This window comes from Theropithecus gelada, chromosome 7a, assembly GCF_003255815.1.
Source record: "Theropithecus gelada isolate Dixy chromosome 7a, Tgel_1.0, whole genome shotgun sequence".
Taxonomy (NCBI): domain Eukaryota; kingdom Metazoa; phylum Chordata; class Mammalia; order Primates; family Cercopithecidae; genus Theropithecus; species Theropithecus gelada.
This window is the reverse complement of record NC_037674.1, coordinates 54,905,698-54,933,566: the sequence shown is the minus strand read 5'-3', so window position 1 is coordinate 54,933,566 and position 27,869 is coordinate 54,905,698. Positions and strand designations below refer to the sequence as shown.

The 27,869-nt window shown below is 44.0% G+C and overlaps 1 protein-coding gene and 1 non-coding gene across 7 annotated transcripts in view; both read right to left on the bottom strand.

The window, feature by feature from the left end:
- MORF4L1 (mortality factor 4 like 1) overlaps nt 1-27,869 on the bottom strand; it is a 56,244-nt gene that overhangs the window by 16,032 nt on the left and 12,343 nt on the right. Inside the window, exons 1-3 of one of the 6 annotated variants that reach the window (XM_025389797.1) lie at nt 10,559-10,840; nt 4,755-4,801; nt 2,480-2,547 (exon numbers count right to left, since the gene is read on the bottom strand). In XM_025389797.1, the coding sequence (XP_025245582.1) occupies nt 2,480-2,547; nt 4,755-4,801; nt 10,559-10,598 (155 nt within the window). In that variant the 5' untranslated portion in view covers nt 10,599-10,840. Of the gene's footprint in view, nt 1-2,479; nt 2,548-4,754; nt 4,802-10,497; nt 10,841-27,869 lie in introns of those variants that run through there. The other 5 variants (XM_025389795.1, XM_025389798.1, XM_025389799.1 and 2 more) reach the window with 5 other exon arrangements.
- On the bottom strand, nt 21,807-21,879 carry TRNAK-CUU. Its single transcript has one exon. It is a non-coding gene; the product is annotated as a tRNA-Lys (tRNA).

The following is a 27,869-nucleotide window of genomic DNA, read 5'->3' as shown; positions in this document are numbered from 1 at the left end:
CATGTTAGCCAGGATAGTCTCGATCTCCTGACCTCGTGATCCACCCGCCTCAGCCTCCCAAAGTGCTGAGATTAGAGGCGTGAGCCACCACACCCAGCCTCAAACACTTCTTTATAATTTTTATTTGCTTAATTATAAGAGGGGTGTCTAGCTATGTTGCCCAGGCTGGCCTCAAACTCCTGGGCTCAACCTCAGCCTCCCAAGAAGCTAAAACTATAGGTACCACCATACTGGCTCTAAAACAATTGCTTTAAAATGCAGGAGGTGGAGGAGAGTAAGCCTAACCCATAAATTTGCTTTGTATTTTTCTCTTATATCCTTTATGGTCTTTCCCACTCATAGTATGCATAAAATTATTATCTTTCCTGTAGAGAAATGAGATTCTCCTAACACTCTCAACTTTATCTGGATATTGTCAGAATATTAACACATAAAATGTAAGTCTAATAGAGACTGAAATGCAGTTTTAGCAAGGCACTGTTTAGTAACAAAAAGCTATGAGATACACTACGAGTCACTATTTTCCTGTTTCCTAGATACTAGAATCCATTTAGTACTAAAAGCACAGTTTACTTTCACCAAGACAGTTTTCTCCATTATTTTCCCAACTTCTCAATATTTATAATACAAGTCCATGAGGCTGGAGTTACCTATCATTATTAGATATTACCTATCATTATTAGAAATAGATGTTATTGTTTCTTTTTAAAGGAGTCTAGGTCTTGCTCTGTTACTCAGGCTAGAGTGCAGTGGCACATCATAGTTCACTGCAGCCTCAAACTCCTGGGCTCAAATAATCCCCCTGCCTCAGCCTTCCAAGTAGCTGAGGCTACAGGTGCGCACCACCACATCTCACTGATTATTAGAAATACTTTAATTATCATTAACTGGGGAAAAAACCCACAAGTTGTCAGGATGCACTTCTATGCATTTCAGATTTCTACCTTTCCCCATTTATATTAATGGAAGTGAAATGTCTAATAAATTCTCAGCTGAAAACATCTGATACGTGAAAACAACTTCCTAACAAAGAAATAAAATTAACTGGGTTGGTCACCTAGATAGAGTACTATATGAAACAAGACCAAAGTCACAGGGCCAGTGAACTTCACAGGGAAAAAAAAAAAAAAAAAAACAACTCCTTCCATAGTAACAGAATACTTATCAAATCAGATGGCACTGCTCCCATGGTAAACCAGGTACCAGAGCCTGAGTCAGGTGACACAAAGCCTTAAGTTACTAGAGGGCAATTTCGCAAGAACAATACTAAATAGCAATGGCAGTGCTATCTTTGAAGGACAAAGCATCATTAATAAAATGTAAAACCTCCCACAGTAAAAATTACAAGTCTTTTAATTACAATCACCAAATAGGAGACTTGGGTAAATTTTTAGACAGGGTTATTTGTGAGGCCCAAGGAGAAAAGTCTCATCACTGAAAAAGAGCTCCACTGGATGGACATTCTAGAATGTGTTCAATCTATACCCACTGTCCATTCCTGGAAATAGATCAGTAACATTGGTGCTTTACATATACACACACACACACACACACACACACACACACACAAAGGCTGGGCACAGTGACTCACACCTGTAATCCCAGCACTTTGGGAGGATCACCTGAGGTCAGGAGTTCAAGACCAGCCTGGCCAATGTGGTGAAACTCCATCTCTACTAAAAACACAAAAAATTAGCTGGGCGTGGTGGCGGCTGCCTGTAATCCCAGCTACTCAGGAGGCTGAGGCAGGAGAATCGCTTGGAACCCAGGAGGCGGAGGTTGCAGTGAGCCAAGCTCACGCCATTGCACTCCAGCCCAGGCAAAAAAAGTGAAATTTCATCTCCAAAATAAAAAAAAAGGCTTAACTCTTAGGGGTGAGAAATTAAGACTCTATAATTGAATTTCTGTGTTAAATCATGCTAAAAAGTGGGTCACATTAAGTCATTTTCTGTCAACACTAAATCATGTTTCCGAAGTTCAGAAAATGAGTTGGTAAATTCTGTCTTTATTTCTCAATGAAGCAACCTTTATCCTTTCCCCTTTTCTAGACAGAAAACCCAACTGGTTTTCAGCACAGCTGCTTGAAATAACATATATAATCAATGTTTGTGGTAAGGCCAAAAAATTCAGGCCATCCTAAAAACGTACCAAAACTGGGAAAAAAAAAAAAAAAAACAGAAACAAAACAGAAAAATGTGATTGCCACATTCAACCAGAATAATTGGTTGACTATATGACTATTAGGTATTACACTAGCACATAATAAATACTCCCAAGAACCAAGTATATTTAAATTAAAATGGCTCAGTACCCTAATTTCCAATAGTTTTGTCACACTACAAATGATTCACCCTTGCTTCAATATGTATTATATTACATTAAAACTGCAGAAGAATTGAAAAGCATACGCTTGTTAAGCCAGTCCGTGACACAAGCTATCTTGTTAATTATAAATAAAATTGTAAGATCTAATACTCACTTTTTATTCCAACCACTGTAATGTATAAAGTATTTCACTTGTTTGTCCTTTATGGCAACCTTTACACACTGAAATTCAAAAAAAAATAATAATTCACTTAGAAATTTTTTAAAGAGACACTACCTTTTCAAATCATCCTTCAAAGACACTCTACACAAGCTTTATGGTGGCCTAAACAAAAGGACTAAGAGAACACTATTTAAGCTTGCAGAATACTCAAGTTACAAAACTGCAGATTAGTCACAAAAGGTCCAACAAAGCTGAGAACCACAAGCATAAAAGGTCACCCTAAATCTTTAATCAATGGATTAGAAAAGCCATCCAAGGACAGCTAAAGAAAGCTATGCTTGTGTTTTCTCAGTCTAATTAGCCAGGAGCTATATTTATTTCAAAAGCAAATTCCTCTAAAGCAAAGTCTTTAAACTATATTATAAAAGAACTTCATTGGCTTATGAAAGGCAGTAAACGGACCTGTTTGAGAAAAATTAAACAACTTGTAAAGCAATGAATTAAAAATATTTCACATTTTTCTTAAAAGCAGGCAGACAAAAGGAATTATTAGAAGCAAGTCATTAACTGTGAGAAGTGATGACTAACTGGATTTGGATTTAAAAGTCTTTAAGAGAAAACCAAAATAACCACAACAGTTTAATTTGTTTTGATAGCTTCAATTCAAAAATTGTTCACCAGAGTGTCAGCTGCCAGGAGAAACCTCAGCCAGTTTAGTAGAGTTTGCCAAACGTTGATACACAAAAAACAACATTCGGGATAAAAATGATTAACAGGACACACAATTTTTTTTTTTTTGGTAGAGAGTCTTGCTATCTTGCCCAGACTGATCTCAAAACTCCTGGCCTCAAGAGATCCTCCTGCCTTGGCTCCCCAAAGCCCTAGGATGACAAGCTTGTAAGTCACGGCACCTGGCCATGAGCCGTAATTTAGCACTTATAAACTGTATAAACGTTATATCATTAAGATATATGTACATATACATATACTTAGAAATTCCTGACCATCTCCATACATCCAAATTCAGCCATTTTAGGATTTTTTTTTAAGAGAGTCTCCCGCGGGGTGGTGGCTCATGCCTCTAATCCCAACACTTTGGGAGGCCAAGGCGGGTGGATCACAAGGTCAGGAGTTCAAGACCACCCTGGTCAACATAATGAAACCCCGTCTCTACTAAAACTACAAAAATTAGCTGGGTGTGGTGACTGGCCCCTGTAATCCCAGCTACTCAAGAGGCTGAGGCAGGAGCCGGGAGGCGGAGGGGCAGAGGTCGCACCACTGCACTCCAGCCTGGGCGACAGAGCAATACTGGGGCGGGGGCGGGCAGGCAAGCAGGAGAGACAGTCTCGCTTGGTTGCCCAGACTGGCCTTGAACTCCTGGGCTCAAGCAATCCTCTAGCCTCAGCCTTCTAAGTAGTTGAAACTACATGCATGTGCCACCGCGTTTGGCTCTTCAGAACTTTAAAAACACATTTCTGTGTATTTAGAGCACAGGAAAAAAAAAAGTAGTGAAAATGGCTAATATTTAGTCAGAATTGTCTGACACTTTATAATTAAGGCTATTTTCAGACACATATAGTATAAAACTATTCAAGAATTTACGCAGAAATTGCATAAATTAAACATACTGTTTTGTACTTTACGGGTTCATTTTTAGAGCTACAACTGTTTAAGGTATAGTCAAGTCTTAAATATTTTTACTAAAAAAGTTATCAGAAACAAAATACTGTAACTTTTTTTGACTTTGGAATGCATTCTCCTGCTTACCTTCAGCTAAATGTAAAATCAGTTTTTAAAACTTGAGCATACTCTGATACAAAAGAAGCCTCCCAGGATTCAAATTTTGCCAGACAAACCAACAATCAAAAGTTAAATGTATTTATTTTTAATATTAGCTTTTACTTTTAACCTAATATAATTAGCTCAATGCTTACTCAGCATATATTTACTTTTAAAACTAACTTGAGCAATGTTTTCTCACCAAGTCATTAACCATAAAATGCTATTTTTTCCCACAACCCATCTTCCCCTAATGCTACTTCCAGATCGGTAAGAAAAGTGGAAGACAGTAGCAATGTTTTAATTTATTTGAGCCACTAAAGCAAAACAATAAAAATCCCAGAAAAATGAAGAAATTTATTAACTACGAACCTAAAACAGGCAACTCTCTTACTGAGGCAACAACAAAACACTGCACTTGTATAGTAAACGGTCAGATCTAACCAGTAGTTTTGGCCAACTTCTCAACAGAAAACAAGTTTCATACCTTTGCTTCATAAAGAAGAGGCCCATGAAAGCACAGCACTCGCTCACCTGTAAAGGGAGAAAAAGTACTGGATTAATTGTAATTTCTTCTCATCTATAAGATGATTCACATCTTAGAGAGTCATCACACTATTATTAGGGTATTCCTAGCCAAATTAGGAAAAGCCGGGACAGCTATACAGAGTACCACTTTGGCTCAAACTTCAACCACACCCTACAACAAAAACACCGTTGGTATCCGATGGTAAAAACAAAAACAATTTATTAGCAGGTCAATCTACTTAAATAATTAAATCATCTATCACCTGTCAAGCACATAGGTAGAATCTCCTGCAACGCTGTCAAGGTTGGTTGGTTTTAACTGTACATCTGAAAATACAGTTATTTAAAGATTTCCTCATCTGGTTTTCTAAGTTGAGGACCTTTATTCTCCACTTGTATATCTGCTTCCAACCCTTTTACTCAGTAAAATATCCTACAAATTAAATATCAATACACATCAGAGATTGGCTGGATTAAGGGGTCTCACTATGTTCATTCCTCAAATGTGGAATGATGTTCTAAGTGCTAAGCTGCTTCAATGAACAAAGAAATGAGACAATAAAGCCTAACCTTTGGAACTTAACAGTCTATGTTGAGCCTACTCGCAAGACTAAACAAAATGTCAGGACCTGGAAGTCTTGGAAGCAATTCTATGCAGTACCTCAGATTACATTTGACTACAGCTGAAAGATTTTGCACACATTTTCAGTCCACTTGGTTTCAACAGACCCACGGACAACTGAAATATCCAACAATGTCAGCTCTTTTTTAGCTCTAAAATTAACAGAGCAGGCATGACAAGGTGGCTCACGCCTATAATCCCAGTACTTAGGGAAGCCGAGGTGGGTGGATCACCTGAGGTCAGGAGTTTGAGACCAGCCTGGCCAAGAGGAGAAACCCTATCTCTTCTAAAAGTACAAAAAATTGGCCAGGCATGGTGGCGTGTGCCTATAATCCCAGCTACTCAGGAGGCTGAGGCACAAGAACCGCTTGAACCCAGGAGGTGGAGGTTGCAGTGAGCTAAGATCGTGCCACTGCACTTCAGCCTGGGTGAGAATGAGACTCCATCTCTTATATACATATATATACACACACATACACACATATATACAAACACATATATACACACACACGTATATATACACATATACACACACACACACATATACACACACACACATATATCACCCGGACATGGGAGTGCACACCTCTAGTCCCAGCTACTCGAGAGGCTGGGACAGAAGAATTGCTTGAACCCAGGAGCTGGAGGTTGCAGTGAGCAGAGATCACACCACTGCACTCCAGCCCGGATGACAGAGCAAGACTCTGCCTCAAAAAAAATTAAAATTTAAAATATATTTTTAAACTATGTATTTTCAAGCCTCACCAGAGACCCATATTACAAGAATCTCCCAGAGCACGACCTATTAACTTTATTTAATTCTTGTAAGTGGTTCACTCTATAAAGAATCACTGCTAGAGGCTGCTGGACCTACGCAAAGCATTTCTGCATTAAAGTGGAGATTGGAAAACAGGGAGATCAAAGACTTCTCCAACAGCCCAGGAACAAGAACTAAAATGGTTAAACCATACTGCTAGTAACAGCGCCAAAGATCAGATCAGATCTGTGTTTCCTAATTTCACTCTCCAGGTACATTTTAAAGGCACTCTGAAAATGGCCTACCATTTTTTCCCCCTTCGCTGCTGCTGCCGGAAAAAAGTGCACTGAAACGGAGGCCCTCTGACCTCCATTCTAGCTAGAGGCCCTAGTATTCTGTTGAAAAAATACACAGCGCTGAGGAGTATGACCCAGGACAGCAAATGCTCCATCTCAAAAACAAAACAAAACAAAACAAACAAAAAAAAGCATTTCCAACGGAAAACCAAGTCCACTGCAAAGAAGTCACTATGCCTTAAGAATTGCTTATAGAACATTCAAATAAAAAAACTTTTTTACAAGTTTACAAGAATCATTAAAAACACTATTTCTCGGGCCGGGCGCGGTGGCTCAAGCCTGTAATCCCAGCACTTTGGGAGGCCGAGACGGGTGGATCACGAGGTCAGGAGATCGAGACCATCCTGGTGAACATGGTGAAACCCCGTCTCTACTAAAAAATACAAAAAACTAGCCGGGTGAGGTGGCGGCGCCTGTAGTCCCAGCTACTCGGGAGGCTGAGGCAGGAGAATGGCGTGAACCCGGGAGGCGGAGCTTGCAGTGAGCTGAGATCCGGCCACTGCAACTCCAGCCCGGGAGACAGAGCGAGACTCCGTCTCAAAAAAAAAAAAAAAAAAAAAAAAAAAAAAAAAAAAAAAAAAACACTATTTCTCGGCCGGGCGCAGCGGCTCGCACCTGTAATCCCATAACTTTGGAAGTCCGAGGTGGGCTGATGACGAGGTCAGGAGATTGAGACCATCCTGGCCAACATGGTGAAACACTGTCTCTACTAAAAAGCTGGGTGCGGTGTCGCGTGCCTGTAATCCCAGCTATTCAGAAGGCTGAGATAGGAGAATCGCTTGAACCCAGGAGGCGGAGGCTGCAGTGACCCAAGATCCGCGCCACTGCATTCCAGCCTGGGCAACAGAGCAAGACTGTCTCAAAAAGAAAACAGAAACAAAAACACACACAAAAAAACACTATTTCTCACCACTCTTTTTTCTACCATTACATTACTCTGGAGTGTTTCAAGCCGATTCTGTTAGCATTCATAAAATATTCCTTTTCCCTTGCAAGATATTCTCTGATCATCTTATAAATAAATTTTTTTTTTTTGAGATGGAGTCTCGCTGTGGCCTAGGCTGGAGTGCGATGGCACGACATCGGCCTACTGCCACCCCCGCCTCCTGGGTTCAAGCGATTCTCCTGCCTCAGCCTCCCGAGTAGCTGGGATTACAGGCGCCTGTCACCACGCCCTGCTAATTTTTGTATTTTTAGTAGGGACTGGGTTTCACCAGGTTGGCCAGGCTTGGTCCCGAACTCCTGACCTCAGTCTCCCAAAGTGCTGGGATTAGAGGCGTGAGTCACCGCGCCCGGCCCACTAAAATCATTTTTAAAAGATGGTTATACAATTCCATTTTAAACACAAGTAGAAAATACATCTGGAAAATAATGTTAAGTACAGAATATCTCACATAGCTTTCAAAACCATACTTGGGGATACCTTGGTTCCTACCTTTCTCCAATTACACCACTTAAAACAGCACAAGGGGGCCGGGCGCGGTGGTTCAAGCCTGTAATCTCAGCACTTTGGGAGGCCGAGACGGGCGGATCACGAGGTCAGGAGATCGACACCATCCTGGCTAACACGGTGAAACCCCGTCTCTACTAAAAAATACAAAAAAACTAGCCGGGCGAGGTGGCGGGCGCCTGTAGTCCCAGCTACTCCGAAGGCTGAGGCAGGAGAATGGCGTAAACCCAGGAGGCGGAGCTTGCAGTGAGCTGAGATCCGGCCACTGCACTCCAGCCTGGGCGACAGAGCGAGACTCCGTCTCAAAAACAAAACAAACAAACAAACAAAAAAAAAACGGCACAAGGAATTCTCTGCTGCTATTCCCCTCTTAACTAGCAACCCTCTAGAACTAAAGCGCTTCCTTAAACAGCCAACCTTAGGCTGTTCCTACAGAAGCGATTAACTTTTTGTGCCTTGACAGTCTGATACAGCCTACGAGCCGAATGGTTTCATAAATACATAAAACACACAGTAGTACAAACGCAACCAACTGTACCGAAACACCAAAACATTTTAAATGTCACGTTCTATGACATTACAGGACAAAGACTTGGCTGCTCATCCAGCAACTACCCTAATTTTGAAGAAACGAGAATGATTGATAACTGAAAACATCTTCCACAACTGTAATGCTGAGATATGAAAATACACTGAAAATACTAATGCGGCGTTTTTTTTCGGGGTTTGGGGAGAGGAATTACACTGTTAACTGAAATACTAAACTTGGATACACAGAAAAAACACATCTTCCTCATTCAATTTCACGGACCCTCTGAATGCACTGACTAAGAATATCTGCTCTAAAACGTCTAGTAAAATAATGAATCCATAGGAGGTAGAGTCACAGATTCTCAAGGTGGGAGAAGGGTATTAAAAGTCACACGGCTGAGCGCGATAGCTCACGCCCGTAATCCTCCCACTTTGGGAGGCCGAGGCGGGTGGATCGCTTGAGCCCAAGACTTCAAGACCAGCCTGGACATCATGAAACTCCGTCCCTACCAAAAATACAAAAAAAAAAAAAAAAAAACCCACAAAGAAAGAAAAAACCCCTAAAAACAAAACAGAACAAAACTCAGCCGGGCGTGACGGCGCGCGTCAGTGATCCGAGCTACTTGGGAGGCTCGCTTTAGCCCGGGGGGCAGAGGTGAGCCGAGTACCATAACTGCCCTCCAGCCTAGGTGACAGAGTGAGACATCGTCTCAAAAATATAAACAAAAAAGTCACTCGTTAACAAAATACCCCTAAAACTCCCTTAAATATCCCATAAGATTACAATACGCAGTACTACCGTTTAAGATTTATGTCTCTAAAAGGAATTTTAATGCAAGTCTAAAAATCCCTAGAACAAAAATAGTACGCATGGAAACACCGTATTTACGGTAACTAGCATAAATTTCCATAGCAATGAAAACGAATATTAGAGTGTTCCTCCTTTTCAACAGGATTTTACTTCCTTTTTAGCTATTAGACCTCCACCTTATTATACATAAATTGAAGCGTTGTGAAAATTTAAAGAGCTGCCTTCCACTGGCAGTCTAACCCTGGCCAAAACTCATGCCAATCGAAAACCAATTAATAAAAATAAACTCAACTTTCAAGTCACTGTTAAACACGGCAACTAATCAAACAATTACTGCATTTAAAAAATGACGTCGAGACAATGGGACTTACAAATGCAAACGGCGTTAACACTGCATTCAGATCATTTTTATTTACTTTTTACGATCAACTGCAAAGCGAGAGCGCACTAACATTACCATAGGATCTTGGCACTGCGCCTAAGAGCAGAGTGAGGCCTCCAGGCAACACAAAGCGGAGGAAAACGCTCATCCCACTGATCCTTTTTTTTTTTTTCTGTCCCCACCCACCACTCTGAGGTAAGCGAAGGGACCCGGCAACCTTGCGGTCTTCGTGGAAGGGGGCGCTGCATCTGCCCTGAAGCTGCGCCTGCATACGGGGCAGAGACGCCAGCGGCCATGATGAAGCCGCCATGTTGCAACGGCCATTTTACAACGCAGTTCTCCCGCCCCGTGGCGCCAAACCCACCCCCATCTGCAGCTCGGAGTCTCCACCGAACGCGACCACCCCGGGGCTCCAGGGAGCACCTAACCGCCTGTCGTGGCTGCCCAAGCGGCCGGGCGCGCTGCAGGACAGCCAGAAACCACCGCCGCCCCTCCCCCCGCCGCCACATCACTTCCCCTAACCGCCGCCATGGCGCCTTGGTCGCCTCCCTACAATAGGCTGCTCTCTCCGCGCCCTCTTCCTCAGAACAATAACAAACACTTGACGAGGGTGTGCCACGCGCCAAACGCTCCCTCTCCCACTCTAACGCCTGCGTAGCACTTTCGCTTCACAAGGCGCTCACAATGACGCATCGGAATTGCCATCCGCAATGCGCTTTCCCCGCACAAAGCACTATCCGCCGCCTTCTCAGGGTGCACCCCGAGCCACCCCCGGCCCTCAAACCTCAACCACCTCGAGCCCGCCTCCACCTCCTGCGCCGTTAGGTGCCTTTTTCCCAAAGGCGCACACTCACCCTCCTGGAATTTAGGCTTCGGGTCCTGCTTCGGCGCCATTTATAAGTGATTCGCCGCCTCCTCCTTCTCCCACCACCCCCGACTACCGCCCCCTACTCTCTACCCCACCCAACTCCGCGTCAGACGCGCCGTCAGGCACTGCCAGCTCTACATCCTGGGCCGGATTTGCCAGCGCCCGCAGACCTCACAGCAGCGCGACCCGCGCAGCCGCTGCTCCAGCCAACGACAACCCGCCGCGCCCGCGCCCCTGCGCCCGCGCCGCCCCGGGGCACGCCGGGACTGGTAGTTTCTAGTTGGTGGAGGCGCAGCTGGGTGGGGGAGGGGCCGGCTACCCTACCCCACTCCTCCCCACCCCCCCGCCACTCCCCATCCCCCGGGCTGCTGCGGGTTGGTAAAGCGGGGATTTGATTACGTGGGAGGTTAAAGCAGAGCGGGCAATGGGGGAGAGTGGGGGCGGTGAACCACCAGCGATGAAAGAATGGGAAAAACCCAGTTGCGACGTCCTTTGGGCAAATAAGCCCCCATTGATGTTGAAGTAGCCGGAGAGAATAGGGCTGCCTCGGAAACCTATATTCAATAGCATTCCGCTAGTTTTTGCATAGAAAAGCTTTAGGATCAGCAATGTGGCCACAAGAGGATGGGAAGTGGGGTCCGCTTCTGGAAGCTTCGTTGTTTAGCAAGCCCACTGCCTAGTCTATTTGGTGGGATTGATAGCCATTTGTTGGCTCCCAGGTCTACCTCCTCTTCTCCAGTCCCGGCCTTGCGGAAATGAGGAAGATGACGTGGGAAACACTAGTCAGGCTTTGGCTTTTTGAGATAATGGAGCTCTGCTATCCGCAAAAGGCTAGTGTGAATATGCCAACCTCTGCATTCCGTACCTGCCCTGTTTGTACTTTTTTGTCATCTAATTTTTTGAGCCATAATTGAATGTACACACACTAAACAAACGGATTTCTTCAATATTATATATTTTTCTTTTCTTTTCTTTCTTTTTTTTTTTTTTTTTGAGATGGAGTCTCGCTCTGTCGCCCAGGCTGGAGTGCAGTGGCCTGATCTCGGCTCACTGCAGCCTTCGCCTCCCAGGTTCAAGCGATTCTCCTGCCTCAGCCTCCGGAGTAGCTGGGATTACAGGCACGTGCCACCACGCCCAGCTAATTTTTGTATTTTTAGTAGATACCGGGTTTCACCATGTTGTCAGGCTGATTTGGAACTCCTGACGTCGTGATCCGCCCGGCTTGGCCTCGGAAAGTGCTGGGATTACAGGAGCAAGTCACCGTGCCCAGCCTGCCTCCATGGCTTTTCTAAGCCCTCCCCTGCCCGGGTTCCACACCCTACCATTTCCGGGCCCCTCTCCATTTTTCTGACTTCCATTTCTCCTTCAGTCTTTTTAACACAACCCCTTCTTCGACAACAGAAACCCACAAAAACCTTCGTTATTCCAGTTGAATATACACCATCTTGTCACGGCTGCTACTTGCAAGCTTGTCCAACCTGCCTTATTTTGCTGTTGTTTTGTTTTGTTTTGTTTAGGCTTTTAGCACCCTGAAGCCATGGTTTTTAGTTTCAGTCTCTAGTAATAAGTAGAAAAGAGGGATGAGGAAGGGGCTTTACTGGCCCAACCAGAAACAGAAACTAAGAACCCATGACTGTATTCCCTCCCTTGGACACCATTACTAAGCTGTAAAAAGGGACAAGGGCTTCTTTGAACCCCACCCCACCAAAACTGTCCTGTACACTTTTAAATTTTTTATTGAATATAAAATATACACATGTTTTATTATTATTATCATTATTATTTGAGACAGAGTCTCACTCTGTTGCCAGGCTGAAGTGCAGTGGCACAATCTCAACTCACTGCAACCTCTGCCTCCTGGGTTCAAGCGATTCCCCTGCCTCAGCCTCCTGAGTAGCTGGGATTACAGGCGCATGCCACCACGCCTGGCTAATTTTTTGTATCTTAGTGGAGACAGGGTTTCACCATGTTGGCCAGGATGGTCTCGATCTCCTGACCTTGTGATTCTCCTGCCTCAGCCTCCCAAAGTGTTGGGATTACAGGCATGAGCCACTGCGCCTGGCCAATTTTTGTTGTTGTTGTTGTTGTTTTGAGAGTACGTCTGTAGTCTCAGCCTGTTGCCCAGGCTGGAGTGTATTGGCACAATCTCAGCTCACTGCAGCCTCCACCTCCTAGATTCAAGCGATTCTTCTGCCTCAGCCTCCCAAGTAGCTGGGATTACAGGCACATACCAGTATGGCCGGCTAATTTTTGTATTTTTAGTAGGGACAGGGTTTCACCATTTTGGCCAGGCTGTTCTCGAACTCCTGACCTCAGGTGATCCACCCGCCTCAGCCTCTCAAAGTGCTGGGATTACAGACGTGAGCCACTGTGCCCAGCCTGCACATACTTTTTTAATCCAAAAGTTTAAAAATATAAAAATGAAAATAGTGGGCCAGGCGCAGTGGCTCACACCTGTAACCCCAGCACTTTGGGAGGCCAAGGCGGGCAGACCACAAGGTTAGGAGATCAAGACCATCCTGGCTAACATGCTGAAACCCCATCTCTACCAAAAATACAAAAAATTAGCTGGGCGTGGTGGCGGGCGCCTGTAGTCCCAGCTACTCCGGAGGCTGAAGCAGGAGAATGGCGTGAGCCAAGATCGCGCCACCACACTCCACCCTGGGCGACAGAGCGCGACTCCGTCTCAAAAAAAAAAGAAAGAAAATAGGGAAAAGCCTCTTTCCCACCTCCACCCCTCATCTGCCCAGTTCCCCCTACAAAGTAACCACCGTTATGAGTTGTTTGGGAATCCATGAGGAGTTATTTTTATCCTAGAACCCTCTTTGTGTTATTTCTGCTTTTGTGTTGAAGTTAACTTACTTGCCTTTATGTGTTAATTACATAGGTAATATTCGAATATTTGGGTTCATGATGCAACAATTGAGAAATCTAAAATACAGGGCAAAACTTAAGGAACACGTTTATTTCTCCCCATTAACCTTCCCACCATTTGGTGTGTGCATTTTTCTCTACCTTTTGTGTGTGTGTGTGTGTGTGTGTGTGTGTGACAAGTCTCACTCTTGTCGCCCAGGCTGGAGTGCAGTGGCGTGATCTCAGCTCATTGCAAGCTCCACCTCCTGGGTTCACACTATCCTCCTGCCTCAGCCTCCCAAGTAGTTGGGACTACAGGCACCCGCCACCATGCCTGGCAAATTTTTTGTATTTTTAGTAGAGACGGGGTTTCACCATGTTAGCCAGGATGGTCTCAATCTCCTGACCTCGTGATCCGCCTGCCTCAGCCTCCCAAAGTGCTGGGATTACAGGCGTGAGCCACCGCGCCCGGCCTATGTATGTATGTATGCATGTATGTATGCATGTATGTATGTATGTATTTATTTATTTTCAACATAAATGGTCTGTACATCCTGTTCAATTTCTTTCTTTTTTAACGTAATAACATGTCCTGGAGATTGTTCAAATTACATATAGGTCTATCTCACCCGTTTTTGTTTTTTTTTTTTTGAAACAGGGTCTTGCTCTGTCTCCCAGGCTGGAGCACAGTGTCATGATCATGGCTTACTGCAGCTTGCAGCTCCCAGGTTCAAGTGATCCTCCTGCCTCAGGAGCTCCCAGTAGCTGGGACTACAGATGGGCGTCACTACACCCAACTAATATTTTTATTTTTGCAGAGATACGCTCTCACTATGTTGACCAGGCTGGTTTCCAACTCCTGGACTCAAGTAATCCTTCCACTTCTGCCTCCCAAAGTGCTGGGATTACAAACATGAATACTTCACGTTTTCAATAGCTGTTGACATATCATAGTATAAATATTTCAAGATTTATCTCATCTTTGTGCACATTACTTTTTCTTTCTTTCTTTTTCAAGAGACAGGGTCTCACTATTCACTATGTTGTCCAGGGTAGCGTGTCAGTATAGCCAGGCTATAATACTAGGCTCAAGCAGTTCTCACGCCTCATCTTCCAGAGTAGCTGGGACTACAGATGCATGCCACCATGCCTGCCTTCTGCACTTTGCTTTTATTTTTTTAGGATCTTAGAAGTAGAATTACTAGGTCAAAGAATGTGGGCATTTTAAATGGCCTTATGAGAGGTTTCATCGTTTGACATTTCAACTAGCAATTTAAGAAAAAAGACTTGTTTTTCCACATTCTTGACAAACACGGTATCATGGAGTCTCTGAAAACTGGTGTTTGTTTTTGTTTTGACATGGAGCCTCACTCTGTCACCCAGGCTGGAGTGTAATGGCATGATCTCGGCTCACTGCAAACTCCTGCTCGCTGGTTTAAGCGATTTTCGTATCTCAGCCTCCTGAGTAGGTAGGATTACAGGTGCACACCGCCATGCCCGGCTAATATTTTGCATTTTAGTAGAGACGGGGTTTCATCGTGTTGCCCAGGCTGGTCTCGAACTCCTGAGCTCAGGCAATCCACCCGCCTCAGCCTCCAAAAGTGCCGGGTTACAGGTGTGAGCCACTGCGCCCTGCATGAAAACTGGCTTTAATATAACAGGAACTCGTGTTGTACAAAAGAAACCAGACATGAAAGAGTACATACTTTATCAATAGTGTTAGAAATTAGGGGCACTAGGAAACTACAGAACAGTGACAGAAATGTTCTGTATCTTAATCTGGTGTGGTTAGATGGAGTTACATGTTATACACATGTAAAAATCCATCAACCTGTACACTTACTAGTAATGCACTTTACGAAATCTACATTATACTTCAATAAAAAAATTTTTAAAGTCACTTTTTAAAGATTTTATTGTGAAAAGTTCAAACATACAGAAAAGCAAAAAGAATAATACATTTCAGCCAGGTTGTGGTGGCTCATGCCTGTAATCCCAGCACTTTGGGAGGCCAAGGTGGGTGAATCACAAGGTCAAGAGTTTGAGACCATCCTGGCCAACATGGTGAAACCCCATCTCTACTAAAAATATAAAAATTAGCCGGGCGCGGTGGCACATGACTGTAGTCCCGGCTACTCAGGAGACTGAGGCAGGAGAATCGTTTGAACCCTGGAGGCGGAGGTTGCAGTGAGCCGAGATTGTGCCACTGCACTCCAGCCTGGGTGACAGAGCAAGACTCCATCTCAGAAAAATTAAAAAAAAAAAAAAAAAAAAAAAAACAAGAAGAAAAAGACATTTTATGTCACCTCCATTAAACAGCTGTGAACATTTCCCCATATATGCCTTATATTAACATATATTTATGTGGTGTGTGTATGTGTGTGTGTAAACACATAATGACCGTTCACACCTGGTTTCTTTTTTTTTTTTTTTTTTAGACGGAGTCTTGCTCTGTCGCCCGAGCTGGAGTGCAGTGGCCGCATCTCAGCTCACTGCAAGCTCCGCCTCCTGGGTTTACGCCATTCTCCTGCCTCAGCCTCCCGAGTAGCTGGGACTACAGGCACTAGCCACCTCGCCTTGCTAGCTTTTTGTATTTTTTAGTAGAGACAGGGTTTCACCGTGTTAGCCAGGATGGTCTCGAACTCCTGACCTCGTGATCCGCCCGTCTCGGCCTCCCAAAGTGCTGGGATTACAGGCTTGAGCCACCGCGCCCGGCCAACACACCTGGTTTCTTTAGTATGTACTTCCAAAATAAGCATTTTCTACATGCCACAATACCATATCACATCCAGCACAATAACATGCAGTCTGCTTTCAACTTGTTGCTGTTAGAAACCTATGTCAATGGGGAATAACAATTGTTTTCTAAAATTATGCAGTACTCCAAATTTCATCACTTGTTTGTGTCATCCTTTTTTCAAAACAAGACCCGTTAAATGACAATGTATTGCATTTGATTGTTACATCTCTCTCTCTCTTTTTTTTTTTTAGATGGAGCTTTGCTCTTGTTGCACATGCTGGAGTGCAATGGCACGATCTCAACTCACTGCAACCTCTACCTCCCAGGTTCAAGCTATTCTCCTGCCTCAGCCTCCTGAGTAGCTGAGATTACAGGCATGCACCACCACGCCCTGCTAATTTTTGTATTTTTTGTAGAGATGAGGTTTCTCCCTGTTGGTCAGGCTGGTCTCGAACTCCCGACCTCAGGTGATCTGCCTTCCTCAGCCTCCCAAAGTGCTGGGATTACAGGCGTGAGCCACTGCTCTCAGCTAAACTCTCTCTCTCTCTTTTTTTTAAATTATGCCCCAGAACTGAGCAATCTCTTGTTTTTTTGTTTGTTTGTTTTGTTTGAGACAGAGTCTCAAATCTCGGCTCACTGTAAACTCTGCCTCCTGGGTTCAAGCCATTCTCCTGCCTCAGAGTAGCTGGGATTACAGACACACACCACCATGCCCAGCTAATTTTTGTGTTTTTAGTAGAGACAGGATTTCACCATGTTGGCCACGCTGGTCTTGAACTCCTGACCTCAAGTGATCCACCTTCCCCAGCCTCCCAAAGTGCTGGAATTACAGGCTTGAGCCACCACGCCTAGCCAAATAGCTTGTCTTTTTAAACCTAGAGCAGAAGGTCTTAAACTAGGAGTCCGTGGATACAATTGAAAGGGTCCATGAAGTTGGATGAGACAAAAATTACATTTTAATTTTCACCAAATTCTAATTAAAATTTAGCATTTCCTAGGCAGGGTGCAGTGGGTCACGCCTGTAATCCCAGCACTTTGGGAAGTTGAGGCGGGCGGATCATGAGGTCAGGAGATGGAGACCATCTTGGCTAACACAGCGAAACCCCGTCTCTACGAAAAATACAAAAAATTAGCCGGGTGTGGTGGTGGGCGCCTGTAGTCCCAGCTACTCTGGAGGCTGAGGCAGGAGAATGCTGTGAACCCGGGAGGTGGAGGTTGCAGTGAGCTGAGATTGCGCCACTGCCACTGCACTCCAGCCTGGGTGACAAAGCGAGACTCCATCTCAAAATAAATAAATAAATAAAATAAAACTATTGTAGTTATTGGACCTGCTGCTAGATCTTGTTATTTAATGCATTAATAATGGAACATGTGTATTACCATATTGTTCTTTTAAATATTTTGGTAACTGTATTTCAATGTAGTTTTGTTAATAATCTTGTGGGGGTTTTTTTGTTTTGTTTTGTTTTGTTTTTTGAGACGGAGTCTTGCTCTGTCGCCCAGGCTGGGGTGCAGGGGCCGGATCTCAGCTCACTGCAAGCTCCACCTCCCGGGTTTACGCCATTCTCCTGCCTCAGCCTCCTGAGTAGCTGGGACTACAGGCGCCCGCCACCTCGCCCGGCTAGTTTTTTGTATTTTTTAGTAGAGATGGGGTTTCACCGTGTTAGCCAGGATGGTCTCGATCTCCTGACCTCGTGATCCGCCCGTCTCGGCCTCCCAAAGTGCTGGGATTACAGGCTTGAGCCACCGCGCCTGGCCTGTTTTTTTTTTAAAATGCATTTAAGACGTTCTGAGAAGAGAATTCACTGGCTTCACCAGACGGTCAGTGGGGCTGGAGGGAAAGCCTTTGGCTCGAATACAGTCTGCCCCCCTACACATACCCTTTATTAGTAGTGGTATTAGTCTTTGTTTAGTATTAGTATTTGCTTTCTGAAGAGCCCAAGCCTTTGTTGAATGTCTGACATTCTGAATTCACCCGATTATTTACTCACAGTGTTACTTGTTACTTACATTTCCTATAAATGTAAAGTTAGGTCTAAGGGCTTGATTAGATCTAAGTTGAGTGTTTCGACAAGAGTATTTTAAAGGTGACGCTGTGCAGTTCTCATAAAATTACATCAGTAGGCACATGATATCTGGTTGTCCCACTGTTAGTGATGCTAAGTGTGATCACTGGGCTACAGAGGTTAAGACAGTTTTGTTTTTGCATAATCTAATGGTATTTAAATTTATGGAAAAATGTAAACATATACAGTAGCAGAGGTGATAGTGTAATGAACTCTGTTGTGTGGGTCACTCGGCTTCTACAATTATTAACATGTGGCCAATCTTGTTTCATTGATATCTCTTCATTCCTCTCCCCCAAAAAATGCATATACCCAGATTCCAGAGATCATGTCTATTTTATTCATAAACAATAGTATGTATCTCTAAATGACATTATTGCATTTAATTGCAAACAACTCCTTATCTTCAAGTACCCAGTCTGTGTTCAGATTCCCTGATTGTCTCATAGATGTTTCTTTATGACTGGTTCAAATCAAGATGGAAACAAAATCCACACATTTCATTTCATTAAGATATCTCTGTCTCTCTCTTTTTTTGCCATTTACTTGTTGAAGAAACTGGACTGCATTGAATTAGCAGACTGTCTTAAAGTGTTCATTTGTAGATTAATTGAACATAAAATCTTCAAATATGAGTTCCATGGGGGAATGAAATGTATTTGACGTGGTATATCTTTGCATTTTTTAGTACAAATAGCAATAAGTTACTACTCAACATAATGAATCATCAGCTAACAATAAGAAAAAATATCCATTAAGATTAAGCTTGTTAAAATGCTGCTTCTGAAGGCTCAGTGATCCTAACTTCCTCCCTTGACCTTAATTTAGGACTGCATCAAAAAAAACCTATTGCTTCTCATAAAGACTTTTCGAGAATGAAGATGATGACAATTACTTAATATAAGGTATAATAAAAAAAAAAAATTTAAAATCAAAGTTACCTCCCAACTGGAATACTGATTGTATTAGTTTCCCAGGAGTGCCAAACATAAATGTATTATTTCACAGTTCTAGAGGCTAGAAATCCCATATAAATGTGTTGGTAGGTTTGGTTCCTTCTGAGGACTGTGAGGAAGAATCTGTGCCATTCCTGTCCCCTAGCTTCTGGTGGTTTGCTGGCAATCTTTGGCGTTGCTTAGCTTGCAGGAGCATTTGGTGTTCCTTAGCTTGCAGAAGCATTACCTCAGTTTCTGCCTTTGTCTGCACATGGCTTTCTCCCAGGTTTCCAGATGTTGGTGTCTGGGTTTGTGTGTCTGTTTCCAAATTTCCTCCCCCCCGCCCTTTTTTTTTTTTTAATAAAAATACCAGTTATAATGGATTAGGAGGCCACCTTACTCTGGCATGATCTCATCTTAACTAATTACATCTACAACAGAGCTTTTTCCAAATAAGATCTTATTCTGAGGCTCTGAGGGTCAGCGCTTTAAATATAAATTTTGGGGGGGACACAAGTAACCCCACTCTTCTATTTTAAATTAATATATAACATTTTCATTGACCTTTCATCAATTTACCAATTTGGTTTTTTTCCCACCTGGTTTACTTCTCTGGAAAAAATCCGGGCCTGGCACAGTGGCTTATGCCTGTAATTCAGCATTTTGGAAGGCCGAAGCAGGTGGATCACAAGGTCAGAAGTTCGAGGCCATCCTGGCCAACATGATGAAACTCCCTCTCTACTAAAATACAAAAAGCTAGCCGGGTGTGGTGGTGCGAGCTGTAGTCCCAGCTACTTAGGAGGCTGAGGCAGGGGGATCGCTTGAACCCGGGAGGCAGAGGTTGCAGTGAGTGAGATCAGGCCACTGCACTACAGCCTGGCAACAGAGCAAGACTCTGTCTCAGAAAAAAAGTTAAAAAACAAAAATAAAAAATTCACCTCACCTCCCATCACCTAGAGATTAATTATGCATCTGTAATAATGGGGGTGTTTAGGTATCTTCATTTCTGATGCTGAAATTTGCTGAAATTTTTTTTTTTTTTTTTTTTTTTTGAGGCAGAGTCTCCCTGTCTCCCAGGCTGGAGTGCAGTGGCGCAATTTCGGCTCTTTTTTGGTGTTTTTAGTAGAGACGGGGTTTCACCGTGTTAGCCAGGATAGTCTCGATCTCCTGACCTCGTGATCCGCCGGCCTCGGCCTCCCAAAGTGCTGGGATTACAGGCGTGAGCCACGGCGCCCGGCCAGATGCTGAAATTTTTTAATATCTTTCTTCCAAGGTCTGAAACTGTATTTTGAATTGATGAGATAACATATAGTAATTGTGGAGAACATTTGAGAATTGCTAGGAATGACTAAAAATATTTAGGTAGAGGAAAAAACTTGGAACTGTCAACATACAATAGTTTTGGTCAAAGAAAGTGAGCTTCTGGCCGGGGGCGGTGGCTCACGCCTGTAATCCTAGCACTTTGAGAGGCCAAGACGGGTGGATCACAAAGTTAGGAGTTCAAGACCAGCCTAGCAAACATGGTGAAACCCCGTCTCTACTAAAATACAAAAATTAGCCTGGTGTGGTGGCCTGTGCCTGTAGTCCCCGCTGCTCAAGAGGCTGAGGCAGGAGAATCGCTTGAACCCGGGAGGTGGAGGTTGCAGTGAGCCGAGATTGACTCACTCCACTCCAGCGTGGGTCACAAGGCCAGACTTCGTCTCAAAACAAGAAAAAAAAAAAAAAGAAAGAAAGAAAGAAGTGAAAAAGGGTATCTACATAGAAGCACTCAGAAAAAAAAAAGGATAAAAAAGTTCTAAGGCTCTGCTCACAATAACCACCATATTTGTTCATCACCAAAACAATCTTAACGGTGGTTTAAAAATATGCAGAATTGTTCTCCAAACTAATCTTCAATATCACATAATATTAAGTAAAAAATATTTCAAGCGTTTTAACAGAGATTACTTCGGCAATATTATGAACTCTACAATTTCGTGAATTTTAATGTCTTCTTATGCCCTAACCTTTGGCGTTCGGCTGCCCTTCAAGCAGGCCACTCAGCAACAAATACTTTTCTACGGCAGATAGCCTTTAACTGCGTAATTTACAAGATGAAATTTTCTGGTTTCACTGTTGTTGTTTTTTTTTTTTTTTTTTGGAGACGGAGTCTTGCCCTGTCGCACAGGCTGGAGTGCAACGGCCCGATCTCGGCTCACTGCAACCTCCACCTCCTGGGTTCAAGCGATTCTCCTGCCACAGCCTCCTGAGCAGCTGAGACTGCAGGCACTTGTCACCACGCCCAACTGATTTTTGTATTTTTAGTAGAGACGTTGCGGGGTGAGGGGACGGTGCGGGGTCGGGGGGACGGTGTGGGGGGTGGTCTCACCATATTGGCCAGGTTGGTCTCGAACTCCTGACCTCGTAATCCACCCTCCTCGGCCTCCCAAAGTGTTGGGATTACAGGCGTGAGTCACTGTGCCCGGCCCATTTTTCCTTTTTTAAGTTAGTTTAGTTTTAGTAGTTTTGTATGTATTGAATTATTTGAAAATAAGACCATCCAGGCTGAAGTCTGTTATTACCGTTGATGAGAACTGAAACTGGTGAAATTACTAACATTGATGGGACCTGAAGTTGGCCAAATGAAAGCAAAATGAACGCCGCCCAACGTGGGGCTCGAACCCACGACCCTGGGATTAAGAGTCCCATGCTCTACCGACTGAGCTAGCCGGGCAGTCGCAAGAACGCCTTCTTTCTAGATCTTTTCAAAGGAATGTGATTGTTCTGATTTGCTCCAAGAAATTGCATTTCGTATCAAACGATCTTTCCATTTTATATACATGTATATGTACTTTTTGCAAAGTTTTCCACGACTTTTAAAACTTGTGTTTCATGTCTGATTCTGTGCGCACAAACTTCTGTTGTTTAATAAAAATGTGTAAACAGCCCTCTAGTGGTCAGCACCTTTCCGTTTCCTTAAAGGTAAGGCGGGCCAAGGAAGGCGATGCCGACTCCAGCCTGGAGAATACGAGTGAGTGTGGGGGTGCTTCCAGTTTATCCGAAAGATTCCCGCAGGCAGAGCGCCCACCCCCTGCAGCGCGGGGACCGGAGATGTTCTCAGCACCCTCGTGGCCCACTGCAAAAGAAGTCTCGGGAGAAACTTCCTGCACACTCTCTGGAAACGATTGGAACTGAAAACCCAGCTGCAGAGCTGGCTGGCCTCTTGAGATCGTGTGACTTAGAGATTTTCGGAATTCTTTTCTTTGGCATGACAGTGGTTCAACTAAGACATACCATGGTGTTCACACAAGAGATTGGAAAACTAAAGCAGTCTCAGCGAGTAATTGAAAATACCGTAGAGAGTTTGCTCACGCTCAAAACTAAAAAGTGAAAACATTTATTCCATAGACTAATGGAACCTCAGTGTGGGAAGGGACCATTATTCCAAGCCTCTCCCTACTAAAACAAAAAAAATAAAGATTCATTCTGTTTTCCAGTAGAAACGATTTCACAGTAGCCAAACAGTCCCAGTTAATGAGGGAACCTACTTCGTAAGAAAAAAACAAAGGCCGAGCGCGGTGGCTCACGCCTGTAATCCCAGCACTTTGGGAGACCGAGGCGGGCGGATCGAGACCATCCTGGCCAACATGGTGAAACCACATCTCTTCTAAAAATACAACCGGGCATGGTGGCACGCACCTGTAATCCCAGCTACTTGGGAGGCTGAAACAGGAGAATCACTTGAACCCGGGAGGCGGAGGTTGTAGTGAGCTGAGATCGTGCCACTGCACTCCAGTCTGGTGACAGAGCAAGACTCTGTCTCAAAAAAAAAAAAAAAAAAAAAAAAAAAAGCAGGATTAGAAAAGCATACTTTGGCAAATTCACTTCTTCTTATTATTATTGACATAGAGTCTTTGCTCTGTTGCCCAGGCTGGAGTGCAGTGGGGCAATCTCGGCTCACTGCAACCTCCACCTCCAGGTTCAAGTGATCACTCATGTCTCAGGCTCCCGAGTAGCTGAGATTACAGGTGTGCACCACCACGCCAGGCTAATTTTTGTATTTGTAGTAGAGATGTAGTTTCACCATGTTGGCCAGACTGGCCTCAAACTCCTGACCTCAGGTGATCCACCCGCCTTGGCCTCCCAAAATGCTGGGATTACAGGAGTGAGCCACCGCACCCAGCAGTGGCAAATCCTTTTAAACAAGGGTTATCAATTGTGGCTAAACCATTATGTTAATTTTATATGTTAATAGTTGGTGGAGAACTGGATATTTACAGGGTCAAAGTAACACCACACAGGTTAGTAGATGCAAGGACAATCTCATTGTATGATGGTGGGTTCAGGTTGTTATTACCTTAATCCAGAAATTAATCTGAGTTTTGCTAGTGCTTTACTAATCCTCAACGAGATAGATAGTGTATCTTTAGCAGTGATACAACACAAAATCAATGGTAATTATTTATTCTAGTCAAAAAATGTTTTTGATTAATTAGTATCTAAATGTCAATAGGCCTTTAGATATTAATTCCAGTGTACAGGAAATACAAAGGATAGAGGAACAAGATGAATGACACCATAAGGAACCAATAACACAAAGTCAGAGGGTGGGAAATTCTCCAGGACAATTAACCTTCAACAAGTATATATATTTTTTTAACGACTTTTGCTAGTTTTTCTTTTTTTTTTTTTTTTTCTGAGACGGAGTTTTGCTCTTGTGGCCCAGGCTAGAGTGCAGTTGTACAATCTCGGCTCACTGCAACCTCTGCCTCCCGGGTTCAAGTGATTCTCCTGCCTCAGCCTCTTGAGTAGCTGCGATTACAGGTGTGTGCCACCACACCCAGCTAATTTTTGTATTTTTAGTGGAGATAGGATTTCACCATGTTGGGCAGGGTTTCATCATGTTTGCCAGGCTGCTCTCGAACTCCTGACCTCAGGTAATCCACCTGCCTTAGCCTCCGAAAGTACTGGGATTACATGTGTGAGCCACCAAACCTGGCCAACTTTTGCTAGATTAAAAGAGACAAAAGGGCCATAATAATCAGATGCAACAGGTGATCCTAGATTGGATACTGTTCTGGAAAAACTAGTTACAAAGAGATTTTGGAGTCAACTGGAGAAACTTGAATATAGTTTAAATATTGGATGAGATGAAAATTTACTGTAATGGAAAGTGGAGATGTTTCGCTGAAAAAAGCAAGTTACAGAATAAATGTAATCAGTCATTTTGGTAAAAAGAAGGCCATTTACTAATATATTAATAATTGTTATTTGGGTAGTGGGAATCTGAACATTTTACTTTTTAAATTTTTTGCTTGTCTTTGTTTTCAACTTTTCTAAAATGCATATGTATACTTCTGTAATATTAAAAGGGTTATTTCTTAAAAGTACATGAGAAAGAAGAAATAAAGTAAAGCAAAGATAAAACTTTAAAATGTGGCCAACAATTAGTCTTACTCTGTCACGCAGGCTGGAGTGCAGTGGTGTGATCTTGGCTCACTGCAGTCTCCGCCTCCCAGGTTCAAGCAATTCTCCTGTCTTAGCCTCCTGAGTAGCTGGGACTAGAGGCACCCGCCAGCATGCCCAGCTAACTTTTGTATGTTTTTAGTAGAGACGGAGTTTCACCATATTGGCCAGGCTGGTCTCGAACTCCTGACCTTCTAATCCTCCCCCCTCAGCCTCCCAAAGTGCCGGGATTACAGGCATGAGCCACCAAGCCCAGTCTCTTTTTTTTTCCTTTTATTGTGCCAAAATATACATTACATAAAATTTACCATCTTAACCATTTTTAAGTGCAAAGTTCAATGGCATTAGGTACATTCACATTATTATGTGACCATCACCACCATCCATCACTAGAACTGTTTCATCACCCCAAACTGAAACTCCATGCTTAGCAAACTGTAACTTTACACTGCCCTCTCCCCTCATCAGCTCCTGCAACCACCATTTTTTTTTTTTTTTTTTTTTTGAGATGTACTGTTGCCCAAGCTGGAGCCCAGTGGCGCAATCTCGGCTCACTGCAAGCTCCGCCTCCCGGAATCATGCCATTCTCCTGCCCCAGCCTCCCAAGTACCTGGGACTACAGGCACCTGCCACCACGCCCGACTAATTTTTTTGCATTTTTAGTACAGACAGGGTTTCACTGTGTTAGCCAGGAAGGTCTCGATCTCCTGACCTCATGATCCGCCTCCTTCGGCCTCCCAAAGTGCTGGGATTACAGGCGTGAGCCACCGCGCCTGGCCGACGCCCTGCTAATTTTTGTATTTAACCACCATTCTACTGTCTCTATGAATTTGAGTATTCTAGGTACTTATATAAATGGACGCATATAATTTTTGTTTTTTTGTGTCAGGCTTATTTCACATAGTGTCTTCAAGGTCCATCCGTATGGTAGCATGTATCAGAGTTTCATTTCTTATGCTGAATAACATTCCCTTATATGTATATACCAGGGAATTTTTGTTTACCCATTCATCGGTTGATGAACATTTGGGTTGCTTCCACCTTTTGGCTATTGTGACTAATGTTGTTATGAACATTGGTATGGGGAATATCCGTTTGAGCTCGTGCTTTCAATTCTTTTGGGTATATACTCAGAAGTGGAATTGTTGAATCATGTAATTCTATTTATAATTTTTTGAGCGTTCCTCTGGAATTTTTTTTTTTTTTTCGAGATGGAGTCTTGCTCTGCTACCCAGGCTGGAGTACAGTGGTGTGATCTTGGCTCACCGCAGCCTCTGCCTCCTGGGTTCAAGCAATTCTTCTGCCTCAGCCTCCTGAGTAGCTGGGATTACAGACACACACCACCATGCCTGGCTATTTCTTCTTCTTTTTTTTTTTTTTTAGTAGAGTTGGGGTTTCACCATGTTGGCCAGGCTGGTCTCAAACTCCTGACCTCAAGCGATCTGCCTGCCTCAGCCTTCCAAAGTGCTGGGATTACAGGCGTGAGCCACCGCGCCTGGCCTCTTTGGAATTTTAACCTTTATGAAAGTCACTTCCATAATGCAGGCCTCTGTTTCTTCATCTACAAATAAAAAGGCGGAGTAAGAGACAGAGGGAGGGCTAAGTAAGGGAGGGCTTTAGGAGATCACTAAAGAGCCTCCCAGCCTTACAGCTCATGAATTGATGATCACTCAGAACCCTGGACAAAAGTGCTGGTCCCCTATTTAGAGCCTGTGTGAGTAAGTACAAGAAGAAAGGCTCTTCTTCCCGAGAGGCACAACTTGATTTTTACTTGGTGCTGGTTCTGGAGGGGCCTGGGGCTGGAGAACGGAGGATGGGTGGCCAAGGTTGCACAGGCTGGTGGCACTACGGGGCCCCTCTGCTTCTCCCCATCTCATCCCAGTATTTCTTTCCCCATCCCCTCACTTACTCAGTTTGCCTCTGTGTGTCAGAGAGAAGGGGGTGAAGCCAAGGTCTAGTCCAGCATGAAACAAAACACTTGAAATTTCAGCAAGGAAATTTCATCAGAAGGAACTGTACCATCTTCCAGTGTCACCATGGAGACGGCTGAGATGAGACTCACGAAAACCCTTGGACTCCAGTCTCCTTCCCTTCTCCCCCTGTATATCAACTGCAGCTAAACCAGACTCCTCAGTGATTTGTGGAGACCTCTGTAGCCAGCACAATCATTCTGATATTTCCCTAAAACTCTGCAAAATTACCCACTGCTTCAGGATGAAGTCCAAAGTCCAAACTCCTTAACAAGGCCTACCACATCTTGCTTATGGTCTAGCTTCAGCTTACCTCTCGGGCCTAATTGATTGGCAACCCATACCGATGTTCCAGCCATGCGGAGCTGCTGGAAAGGGCAAAGCCAGGCACTTTCTTTTCTTTTCTTTTCTTTTTTTTGAGACGGAGTCATGCTTTGTTGTCCAGGCTGGAGTGCAATGGCACGATCTTGGCTCACTGCAACCACCTCCGCCTCCCAGCTTCATTCAGTTCTCCCAGCCTTCCAAGTAGCTGGGATTACCGGCCTTCACCACCATGCCCGACTAATTTTTTTGTATTTTTAGTAGAGATGGGGTTTCACCATATTGACCAGGCTGGTCTGGAACTCTTGACCTTGTGATCCGCCCGCCTCGGCCTCCCAAAGTGCTGGGATTACAGGAGTGAGACACTGCAATGGCCTTTTTTTTTTTTTTTTTTTTTTAATTAATTAAAAAATTTGTCCAGGAGCAGTGGCTCACGCCCGTAATCCCAGCACTTTGGGAGGCTGAGGCAGGCGGATCACGAGTCCAAGAGATCAAGACCATCTTGACCAACATGGTGAAACCCGGTCTCTACTAAAAATACAAAATTAGCTGGGCGTGTTGGTGCACCTCTGTAGTCCCAGCTACTCAGGAGGCTGAGGCAGCAGAATCGCTTGAACCCAGGAAGCGGAGGTTGCAGTGAGCGGAGATCACACCACTGCACTCCAGCCTGGCAACAGAGCGAGACTCCGTCTAAAAAAAAAAAAATTTGGCTGGGCGCGGTTGCTCACATCTGTAATCTTAGCACTTTCGGAGGCCAACCAAGGTGGGCGGATCACTTGAGGTCAGGAGTTCGAGACCAGCCTGGCCAAAATGGAGAAACCTTGTCTCTACTAAAAATACAAAAATTAGCCGTGCGTGGTGGCACATGCCTGTAGTGCCAGCTACTTGGGAGGCTGAGGCACAAGAATTGCTTGAACCAGAGGTGGACGCTGCAGTGAGCCAAGATCGCACCACTGCATTCCAGCCT